Source organism: Pinus tabuliformis, chromosome 4_1, assembly GCF_031772625.1.
Source record: "Pinus tabuliformis cultivar Carrire ecotype Pingquan chromosome 4_1, CPIR1, whole genome shotgun sequence".
NCBI lineage: Eukaryota > Viridiplantae > Streptophyta > Pinopsida > Pinales > Pinaceae > Pinus > Pinus tabuliformis.
The window spans coordinates 780,339,976-780,352,740 of record NC_142303.1 but is presented as its reverse complement, the minus strand read 5'-3'; the positions used below and the strand labels follow the sequence as shown (position 1 = coordinate 780,352,740).

Sequence of the window (12,765 nt, the reverse complement as noted above, 5' to 3'; positions counted from 1 at the left end):
ATTTATATTTCTGTCTTTTTTTCTAATACATAGGCCTAAATGATACATTTGTAATATAATGCAAATTTTGAGAATAGCTTGAACTGTACATTTTCAAACAGATTCATTGTCATTTTGTTACCATTTTCGAGCTTTTTGGCTTGAACTGTTTGTTTTTCTTTTGTTCCATCATATTTCCTTTTTTCCTGAGCATGGCTGTTATGGTGATGGGAGGGGCAACAAAATAGCAAAGATTGGAGAAAAAAGCATCCCAGAATGTATGGAAAAAAATCATGGTAAGAAATTCATAAAAGATCAACCTCCTGTTTCCTACAGAAGCCAGCTATCTGTAATAATTCCATCTCATCCCAGAGAGTTGAAGTTCATCAACGTGACCCTTTCTGAATTTCAAAATACCAACCCATCTTTAAGCCCAAATGGTATGATTGCCAATGAAAAGGTAAAATTTTGCATTTAAAACGAAGCAAAATCAAAGGACATGGGGAAAAACCCAAAAACAGCTAAGCACTGATAAAAACTAATGGTGATAATCGAGCATGTTTAAAATTAAGGGAACTCTAGTTGATATAATTAACTCTAAAGAAAGCACATAAGCCAAAAGTTTCTCCAAAAAAAGATGAAATTTGACTGGCACTGATTGAACCAGAACTTAGATAACATCAAATATCACTTATTTTATGTTAAATGAGCAAGGTAAACACAAAATGACAACACAACCAACCAAATTTCCCAAGGGAAAAAATTGCAAGCCATAAGAACATAAACCAAATACAGCTGGTCCCATGCATGCAGTTTGCACACTCATCGGATTACAGAGAGAGTAAATCATGCATATATCCCTTGCAAAGGAACTATTGCCCATATTTAAAAAGATGAAACTTAGAAAATACTGTTCCTAAGTCATAATATTTGTGTAAACTAGCCTCACACATAATTAAACAATTTGAAGTAGATTGTCACATAAAATGAAAGAGAAATCACTGCAAAAATGTGTTGCCAGAACAAGAGTGCAGAGGTTTCCTTTGTGCCAAAACCCCTCAAGCTAGTTATTGCCCCAAGCAAGATTGCACTCGGCGTCGAATACTGCAAAAGAAGCACAAACACAAACATCTTATCCCCACTCACAAGGATATGCATTTTCCCTGCCAAGGCCACCACCCCAATACCCACGAGTGGAAGAAGCAGAAGCCTAGTGAAAATAATTCCAACAGTAGTTCTCATTCCAAGCTCCGACTTATCCGGACCTTCTGCAAGCATACCTCCAAGAACCAGCATCACCGAGGGCACCATCGCAGCTGCCACAATCTCAAGGCTGTCTGTAAAAAATGCGAGAGGAGCATCTTCATCAAAGAGGAAGGATCTCAATTGAGGAACCATACCCACGATGATGGCCAAGAGAGATGCAATAGTTGGAGGTTGAAGAATATGTTGGATCGGAGTCCTCTCCGCCACAATTCTGATCTTTCTCACGACTTTTGGTTCATTCAAGCATCTCACAGACCTAGGACTAACCCCACCTTCTATATACTCCTCCACATGCTGATCCAATTCTGTTAAATTGGGTTCGGTACTTCCAGACATGCTTCTGAAGATCCGAGCAATGAATGGTGTCTTGCAATGCTCAGTCTCCTTGTGATGCATTCCAGGCCACTCGGCTTCAAACAGAAGAGGCCTGCTTGCATCCCCCATCGGCTCTCTTTCGATCTCGGAATCCTCGGGAACAATCTCATAAAACTCCTCAGGGGGCTCCAGCATGTGATACACAAAAGTATAAACCAGAATCACTGCAACCCACTGTGCAAAGGATATATAAGCAACCCCTGTTGTATTGCAGTGCTGCCCAAATGGTTGGTCTGAGCTGTGGCATATAGATCCAATTATGGCAAGGGGGAGGTTCCCTGTGTTCCCAAATCCAGTCATGACAACAGTGAACCTGAAATACTGAGGGGGTGGCCTGCAGATCAGGGCTACCAAGTACCCAAGAATACATCCTATGCAAGTGCTGAGCATCACATTCACAGGGATGAACCACCATTCCCTCATGTTTTTCAAGGTCACTGATTTCCCCAGCTCTGTGAAGATGAGGCATGGGAGAAACAGTGCAAAGACAAGCTTGCTAAGAAGCTTGAATGTTTCCCTGGAGATTAAGTTTATCTTAGGATGTGCTAGAAGCAGTCCTATGCTGCTCAGGCATAAGAGCTTCAATAAGGGCACCACAGAACTCAAGAGATTTTGCTCCCCACCTACAACCTCATTCCCGACAGATTGCAGAATAGAAGCCATTGCCATATTCGTAGACCTAAAAATATTTCTCAAGTTTGGCAGTTTTGATTAATCACAGAGCGGATTTTCAATTGAAGCGTGTTCAATCCTTGAATTCGACAAAAGGCCAAGCAATAGAAGCGTGTGCAATCCTTGGATTCAATAAACATAAGGATTGGATATGTACCTGAGAAAAGCGTTACCCACATCCGCAGATATCGACACTCAATCAAACCTGGCAACGGATAGCAGCAGAAAATGTATAAAATTCCTTGTGCCCTGCCCTGTAGCTCGAATCTTTGAATATGTTGGGAATGAACAGAGAGGCCACCGTCTGCCCTCTGAATCAGTGCATCACTTGTGTCCTGGAAAACTTTGATTCCCGGAATTAAGATCCATATATTGGGTGCTATTAATCTATATTTGGTGGGACTCTTATATCAGAATAATTCTGACCAGGAAGATTGATTTTATTGCCGAGAAAAGACGGTTCAGAAAACTAACCCATCCTTTAAAATAGTACACATGTTAATGTTCTTAACAATAGTACAGATGTTAATGTTCTTAATTGCTTAGAGTTATTTGTCGTATTGCATATAAATGGAAAAAATTGGATAAGAACTCCACATTTTTCTTTAATATATTTTTAGGTAATAATATGGAGCACACGTCTCGTAGACAATTATTGAGGTCATGTCTCCTTTTTCCAAGAGTTGTAGTGAAATGGAAAACGGTATCTTCATGATTAGTCAGATATACATGTCGGATGGATTAACGATGCATGTCGAGACTTTGTTGCCCTCTTGGTTATTTATTTATTTATTATAATTTTCTATTTTATATTTGAAAGTTTATTAAAAAAATAAAAAAGTAATATATTGAATTTTAAATATCTGTGGTTATTTTTTAGAAAAATATGGTCCGGATTATTCATAGTATTTTGTTCATCAAATCCCCGTTTCGAATTTGAAGAGGATCCATCATCAAGACAGTGAGTGATAGACTTATTTATAGTATTTTGTTCATCAAATCCATGTTTCGAATCTGAAGGGGATCCATCATCAAGACAGTGCGTGATAGACTAAGAGAAGAATTTACTACCAAGGCAAATAAATAGAAATCTAATATGATAAGTTACTACCATGACAAATAAATAAAAACTTAATATGATAAATTAAGGTTAAGGTAGAAGCCAACAAATTCCTTAGTACTAAAATATATAACCTATTTAGTTTTTGTTTTATTTATTTTAATTTTTATATGAATTACTAGAGAATTAATTAATTATAAATAAATAAGATAAATTCTCTAAGTTTATTTATTTCTTGATTTATTTTAACATGATATGATATGTTTACCAAACATAATTAGTTCTATTATGCTTTTACTTTTATTTTGTTTTAATTAATTTTATTTTAATTTATTATGAAATCTCATTATATTATGTTACCTAATTAAATAAATAGTTTATGTTAATTTTAATTCATGTTATTTTAATAATAGATCTAATTAACTTTTTATTTTTATTATTACTTAAATAAATTAATTCATTTAATGCTTTACTAATAAAGTAGTAAATATTTGATTTAGATTTATTTCATTTAATTATTAATAATTTATAGAATAATCTTTTTTATATTAATGTTAATGCTAAACCTATGTCATTTAAGATTTAATTTTATGTTTAATTTATTTATTTATTAGTCACTTAATATATATTTAAAATTTTTAATAATTAATCACCTAAATTAATTAACAATAAACCTAATGATGATTATTTATTTATTATTCTTAATAGTTATTAATTTGTTTATTTATTAATTTATTTGTAACAAATAAATGGTTATTATGACAAATAAGTAATTATTAATTCTTTAATCAATTTTTATTTTATATTATTTAACCAATTGATTCTTTAATTAACTAAGAGAGAGAGTTAGAAATTAAGGAAGGGGTAGCGTACAAAACTGATGTACTACTCATCGAAAGATCTAGAGGGATTGATATGTCTAATCAGGGGGAGCTAGTTTCCACTAATCTCATTCCCATTGTCCTTGTTGAGGTTATGTGGAACCTTCATAATGTCAATAGCCTCTCTGATTTTTCTCATTTGATAATAATCTTCCCTTGCAATAATTCTGGCACTCTCCAAACACACATGATGCTTGGTTTTCGAGGAGTGCTATGCAAGGGCTGATCTACGAGATCTCTCATTCTTAATATCTACTCTGTGCTCTCTAAGTCTTGTTTTCAAAGACCGCCCTGTCTCTCCAATATAACTCTTTCCGCACGAACAGTGAATCTTATACACACCCTTAAGCTACTGATGATCAATGTTATCTTTAACATACTTCATTTTCTGCCTAATCGTTCCACATGTTGTAAACTGAGTGAATATGTCCTTCTTTCTTAAAATGTTAGCGATTTTATCTATGACCCCTTGAATGAATGGAAGGTACACCTTCCCGCAATTTTCTTTCTCATAGTTATCTCGGGTACACCTTCCCGCAATTAGTCGACTTCTACCTTAACCTTAACTTATCAGCTATTAGGTTTCTATTTATTTGTCCTGGTCGGTAAATTCTTCTCTTAGTCTATTACTCACTGTCCTAATGATGGATCCCCTTTGGGGTTTGAAACGCCAATTTGATGAACAAAATACTATGGATAATCCGGGCCATATTTTTCCAAGAGTAATATAGTTAATTATTTATAAATTTAGATTTTAAATAAATGTTTTTCGGATTAATCATATTATTAGGATTTTGGTCGATGTTTCGAACATGCATGTGATCCATCTTCATGACAAGGTGAGAAAATCACATCATTAGGATTTGGTCGACGTTTCGAACATGTGGTTTATCTTCATATTCATGACAAGGTGAGCAAATCAGTGAATCTTCAAGAATAAATAGTATGGATGCAACATTGCCCAAAGTTAGCCGTTGGTGATTAGTTAATCACGAAAAATCCAAAACGGCATTAAGGAACTATATATTAAAAATCAAAATTCAATTATGAAATCACTATTACAAGCATAATTATTTATATTAATAATGGATAACAATACAATATGAGCTGATTTAGTTACAAGGTATTATTTAAAAATGGGTCAAAAATTAACAAGGAGTTAAAAATGAGTTATAACTATTTAAAAATAATTGTTAGGCAGTTTATATAACCCAATTAATGAAATATTAAATAATAATAATGCTAAGAGTAAGTACAAAAATATTTTATATTTATAAAGTGATGAAGAATAGGATACAAACTATTATGTATCAACAAGAAAATAGGAGCTTAATTATTTATTTATTATAATTATGTTAAATAAATAGTATCAAACTAATATAATTTAATAAAGAAATTAGGAATAATAAAGTAAATTAATATATAGATTATTATAAATTAAATGGATTTATTATATTATTATAAATTAGTAAAGTAATTATGAATTTAATAAAAGGGAAATACAAGATACAAAAAATGATATATTTATAAAGAGGGTGAGGAGACAGGGGGTGAGGAATCACGAAGAGAGGGTCGAAACCTAGCTCCTACTTAATTTTGAATCTACTAAATATCTATAGGAATTGAATTTTTGAGGTGCAAACCTCTTTTAGAGTGAAAAGAGATTTGATATTTCTGTGCGCTTGGTAGATACAGTGTTGATATGGATCTAGGTTGGTCTTTCTCCCTTTGAATAGGTTATATTTCACATGAATACCATGGGTCAATACATTATTTTTATTTTTATTATTGTTGTTTACATAATAGAACAGGAAAGGACATTACAACATCTCTTCTATATTGGGCTACAATGTTCCTTGACACAATTATGTTATTTATTACTAAATAATAATAATATATTTTTAATGTTATAGCTAAGTTAGATATAAGACTCCTTTTTTGTGGGTTTCTTTGTGGAACAAGGAACATGCTTGTACACATAGATGTACATATTGTACATGCTCTAGATTTGAACATGTAATCTCTTAAGAAGAAACACATGCTCTTAACCATTATGTGCAATCACATTATACTAATATAGCAACACCAAATATTATACTAAAATGGTAAATATATATTATGTAATAAAAAATCATTCCAACTTAAAATAAAAAGGGGTAAAGCGTTGTCTTCCAAGGACTAGTCCATTTTCTACTTTACTTCATGTTCTTCTTTTTATCTTGTGGTCAAAGGTTGGAGGTCTTCATCGATGCAAACTGGCTTAGCATATGTGCCAACAAAGTCATGAAGGCCCTGTTTAGGGTACAAGGCTTCATCTTCCTCATTAAGCTAAGAAATGACAATTTTGATTCCAAACACATTTTGAAAAGTAGCTTCAGATTTCTCGCCCAAGAATTCAATTCTATGCAAAATATGTGTTGTTATGGAGCTCTTTATTCTTCCAAGACCTAGGCTATCGTTTTTTTCACTATATAATAAATTTTGGTGATCCAAAAGAGCTTTATCTCCTTGGTCTTAGAGAAACTCGGATCTTGAACCCATCTATCCATTTACTCCTATACTTTTTTCCCTAGATAGATTGCACCTCTTCTCTTTAACTTTACTATTCAATTCTTCCAATTTGGATTTAACTAACTCATTAAATAAATAGATAGATGTTACCTAATTAAATAAATAGTTTATGTTAATTTTAATTCATGTTATTTTAATAATAAATTCAATTAACTTTTTATTTTTTATTATCACTGAAATAAATTAATTCATTTAATGCTTTACTAATAAAGTAGTAAATATTTGATCTAGATTTATTTCATTTAATTATCATAGAATAATCTTTTTTATATTAATGTTAATGCTAAATCTATGTCATTTAAGGTTTAATTTTATATTCTATTTATTTATTTATTAGTCACTTAATATATATTTAAAATTTTTAATAATTAATCACTTAAATTAATTAACAATAAACTTAATGATGATTATTTATTTATTATTCTTAATAGTCATTAATTTGTTTATTTATTAATTTATTTGTAACAAATAAATGGTTATTATGACAAATAAGTAATTATTAATTCTTTAATCAATTTTTATTTTATATTATTTAACCAATTGATTCTTTAATTAACTAAGAGAGAGAGTTAGAAATTAAGGAAGGGGTAGGGGACAAACCTAATGTAATACTCATCGAAAGATCTAGAGGGATTGATATGTGATCAGGGGCAGGGGGAGCCAGTTTCCACTAATTTCATTCCTATTGTCCCTGTTGAGGTTATGTGGAACCTTCATAGTTTCAATAGCATCTTTGATTTTTCTCATTTGATAATGATCTTCCCTTGCAATAATTCTGGCATTCTCCAAACACACATGATGCTTGGTTTTGGAGGAGTGCTCCGCAAGCGCTGATGTACGAGATCTCCCATTCTTAATATCTGCTCCGTGCTCTTTAAGTCTTGTTTTCAAAGACTGCCATGTCTCTCCAATATAACTCTTTCCGCACGAACAGTCAATCTTATACACACCCTTAAGCTGTTGATGATCAATGTTATCTTTAACATACTTCATTTTCTGCCTAATCGTTCCACATGTTGTAAACTGAGTGAATATGCCCTTCTTTCTTAAAATTTTAGCGATTTTATATGTGACCCCTTGAATGAATGGAAGTTACACCTTCCCACAATTTTCTTTCCATAGTTATCTCGGGTACACCTTCCCACAATTAGTCGGCTTCTACCTTAACCTTAACTTATCAGCGATTAGGTTTCTATTTATTTGTCCTAGTCAGTAAATTCTTCTCTCAGATTATCACTCACTGCGCTAATGATGGATCCCCTTTGGGGTTCGAAACACCGATTTGATGAACAAAATATTGTGGATAATCCGGGCCATATTTTTCCAAGAGTAATATAGTTAATTATTTATAAATTTAGATATTAAATAAATGTTTTTCGGATTAATCATATTATTAGAATTTTGGTCGATGTTTCGAACATGCATGTGGTTCATCTTCATGACAAGGTGAGAAAATCAATGAATCTTCAAGAATAAATAATATGGATGCAACATTTCCCGGAGTTAGCCGTTGGTGATTAGTTAATCATGAAAAATCCAAAACAACATTAAGGAATTATATATTAAAAATCAAAATTCAGTTATGAAATCACTGTTAGAAGCATAATTATATATATTAATAATGGATAATAATACAATATGAGTTGATTTAGTTACAAGGTATTATTTAAGAATGGGTCAAAAATTAACGAGGGGTTAAAAATGAGTTATAACTATTAAAAATAGTTGTTAGGGGGTTTATATAACCCAATTAATAAAATATTAAATAATAATAGGGTTAAGAGTAAGTATAAAAATATTATATATTTATAAAGTGAGGAAGAATAGGATACAAACTATTATGTATCCACAAGAAAATAGGAGGTTAATTATTTATTTATTATAATTATGTTAAATAAATAGTATCAAAATAATATAATTTAATAAAGAAATTAAGAGTAATAAAGTAAATTATTATATACATTATTATAAAATAAATGGATTTATTATATTATTATAAATTAGTAAAGTAATTATGAATTTAATAGGGGAATACAAGATACAAAAGATGATATATTTATAAAGGATATGATAGAACCTAAAAAAAAAGAGGATGAGGAGACAGGGGGTGAGGAATCACGAAGAGAGGATCGAACCCAGCTCCTACTTAATTTTGAATCTACTAAATATCTATAGGAATTAAAAATTTTGAGGTGCAAACCTCTTTTAGAGTGAAAAGAGATTTGATATTTCTGTGCGCTTGGTAGATACAGTGTTGATATGGATCTAGGTTGGTCTTTCTCCCTTTCAATAGGTTATATTCCACATGAATACCATGGGTCAATACATTATTTTTATTTTAACATATAGTTATTTTTATTTTTATTATTGTTGTTTACATAATAGGACGGGAAAGGACATTAAAACATCTCTTCTATATTGAGCTACAACGTTTCTTGACACAATTATGTTATTTATTATTAAATAATAATAATATATTTTTAACACTATAGCTAAGTTAGATATAAGACTCCTTTTTTGTGGGTTTCTTTGTGGAACAAGGAACATGCTTGTACACATAGATGTACATATTATACATGCTCCAGATTTGAACATGTAATCTCTTAAGAAGAAACACATGCTCTTAACCATTATGCGCACTCACATTATACTAATATAGCAACACCAAATATTATACTAAAATGGTAAATATATATTATGTAATAAAAAATCATTCCAACTTAAAACAAAAAGGGGTAATGCATTGTCTTCCAAGGACTAGTCCATTGACTACTTTACTTCATGTTCTTCTTTTTATGTTGTGGTCAAAGGTTGGAGGTCTTCATCAATGCAAACTGGCTTAGCCTATGTGCCAACAAAGTCATGAAGGCCCTCTTTAGGGTACAGGGCTTCATCTTCCTCATTAACCTAAGAAATGAAAATTTTGATTCCAAACACATTTTGACAAGTAGCTTCAAATTTCTCGCCCTAGAATTCAATTCTATGGAAAATATGTGTTGTTGTGGAGCTCTTTATTCTTCTAAGACCTAGGTTATCGTTTTTTTCACCATATAATAAATTTTGGTGATCCAAAATAGCTTTATCTCCTTGGTCATAGAGAAAGTCGGATCTTGAACCCATCTATCCATTTAATCCTATACTTGTTCCCTAGATAGATTTCACCTCTTCTCTTTAACTTTACTATTCAATTCTTCCAATTTGGATTTAACTATCTCAAGGAGCTTCAAATGGAAGAACTCATCTAATGTCAAGGCTTCCCTCTCATCTATAGTAGAATATTTGAAGTGATCAAACTCAAAACCATTCCTAAAAGTGGATTTGTGCCTCTTACCTTAACCTCACCTCTACTCCCCAATGTTTCACTTCAACATTATGTTGCATTCCAAATTTTGAGATAGAGAAGACAAAGGTGACCAACTTAAAGTACAAAGTTGGACCTAGCTACCCTTCTCCTTACTAAATTGATGATTGGGTCACTAGTGCCCCAACTTAAATTTTCCAACCAAACTATTCTCCCAAGAATGCCCAACTAGAAGCCAACTTGAGCTTCAGCTAGTTGGGCATCAACTTTTCCTCTCAAATTAAGCGACTTAAGACCAGACACCAGGAAAACCCAAAATAGGCAAGGAGAATACCATGCTTGGAGCTATCCAGAGCTACTATTCTTCCTTCATCCTCCCATAGATCCCTCACTTTAGTCTCCACCATGGAATTTTTGTCAAGCAGGACATGTTGGCTACCTATTTTCATAGTTCCCCATTTTACCTTGACTATGAGATAGACACTTCCAATCTTATTGTTGACTTTTGAGATAGATATTGTGGCATATACTTTATTCTTGAGGACATCAAACATTTAGGATCCAGTCGTTATTTTGCATAATGAGCACTCATGGTGTGCTTATTTCGATTGTTAGTGTAGATTATGTTGATGATTATGATATCAATTCATATTGTTGATTCAATGTTACTTATCATGTATACACTATGATGACTAATCCTTATGATCATATGTTATTGACAATTGTTTGAGTGTGGTAGGAGACCATAGTGGTGCATAGGCACATGATCCAGATTTATGAAGGAATGAAATGAAATACAAATTTAAAATAGAAACATAGAGATATAGTGAAACTATACTTCAATTAATAAATAGTGAATGTTGAAAATTGTTTACATGCAGAAGGAAAGCAAACTAGCTTGGGCAATGGTATCTTATCTTTGAGAAGATATGTGACAACTACATGCCTTATGAGCTGGGTTACAATGAGTCTCGGAGGCCTTTTTATCATCAAGAAGCAGTGAGAAACCCTAAAAATCCAAAAACCCAACCCTAGGAGATGAAAGGCCAAAAGGTATAGGCCTCGATGGGGTTAGTTGCAACATCAACTTCCCAGAGCCGTAACTTTAGCATACGATATTCGTTTAGCATGCATGATAGCCCATTAGATAGGTATATCCAAGGACACCAACTTTTGACTTCAGTCGATGTTTGCCAATTTCCCCAAAAAACACCATTTAGGGCCCCAAAATGGCTCTGAAAGTTTGGGACCCGAAAACTGCCAAAAATATGAAATTGTGTTGGAAAATAAGAAACTGATAGAAAACAGTGCTAGGACTCTAAGTGGAATAGGCGGGTGGACACCAATATCCACCTGGATTAATCCCCCCCCTTAGGAAGCAATGGTCCCCATTGTGTTGAGCCTCCATGAGGTGAGGAAACTTTTGGTGAACTTGGTCCCTAGTGAAACACTTGCCTTGGTGTAGGAATTGGATGACTTTGACAACCCGATATCATTGGATCCTTTGTTGGAAAATGTTCTCAATTTGTGTATCCATGATGTGATTAATTGTGGCATGTTTAATGCAATTTGGGTTGAGCTCGGTTGGTGTTAGTTGCTCAACAATGTTTGATGTGTCCAACAATGGTGGAAAGTATGGTCAAAGGCGGTCCACATTGAATATTAGGTGCAGGCCAAGGAATGGGGGGATACTTAGCTCGAAAGCATTGTCACCCACAACCTTGGTGATGGTGTAAGGCCCGTATCGGAGTGGTTGAAGCTTCTGATGGGCTCCGACAAGGTGTTCCTTCTGCAAATGCAACCAAACCTTGTCGCCCACTTGAAACTTATGTGGCACCTGATGTTGATCATGATGTTGTTTGTACTTAGTATTGGCTTTATCCAAGATATCATGAACATATTAGTGGATGTGTTGAATGAATTCAATAAAATTTATGGTGTTATCAGTTTCAGATTGAACTTGTGCAAATTTTGTTTGTGTTGCTACAAGCGACATTGCAACGTCAATGGGACACAATGGTTGAAATACCAGGCCCACCTGAAAGGGATTGTGTCCAATTGAGCTATGGAGAGCTATGTTGTAGTTGTGTTGCACATAGGGGAGACTCTCATCCCATGTTCATGGATGCTTAGAGTTGTACATGTGTAGTATGTGCAATATCATCCTGTTGACAACCTCTGTCTAGCCATTAGTCTGGGGGTGGAATGCAGTTGACTTGGTGAGATTTGCGTCTAGAAATGACCAGAGGCTTGATCATATTGCACTTAGGAACCTGTTATCCTGATCTGCTATAACGGTCTGTGGGATCCCAAAATGTTACACTTGTTTGAAGAATAGCTTGGTAATGTATTATGTTGTGATACTCTTCTTGCACGCAGCCAATATGACCATCTTAGAAAATATATCAATAACCACAAACACACAACCATTACAGTGCTTAGTAGAAGGAATACCAAACATATAGTCCGCGGAGATGGATTCCCAATGCCAAATAGGAATAGGCAAAGGAGTGTACAGGCCTCGTTTCTTAATAGTTGGCTTGGTAATGACACAGGCAGTGCAGGATCTAATATATTTGCCAACATCCTATCAGAGTTTTGACCAATAAAAATACTTTAGCAATACTACCATTGTCTTCTCCACACCAAAGTGTCCTGTG

The 12,765-nt window shown here is 33.4% G+C and overlaps 1 protein-coding gene across 1 annotated transcript; it reads right to left on the bottom strand.

Moving 5' to 3' along the window:
- Positions 1 to 649: 649 nt before the first annotated feature.
- On the bottom strand, positions 650 to 2,805 carry LOC149178459 (Auxin efflux carrier family protein). The gene has a single exon (XM_089420340.1). The coding sequence runs from the start codon at positions 2,287 to 2,289 to the stop codon at positions 925 to 927; it is 1,365 nt and encodes a 454-aa protein (XP_089276466.1). The 5' UTR covers positions 2,290 to 2,805; the 3' UTR covers positions 650 to 924.
- Between the last annotated feature and the right edge of the window lie 9,960 nt (positions 2,806 to 12,765).

Coding starts and splice junctions, on each gene's coding strand:
- LOC149178459 (XM_089420340.1), bottom strand. CDS start 2,289: ATGGCAATGGCTTCTATTCTGCAATCTGTCGGGAATGAGGTTGTAGGT.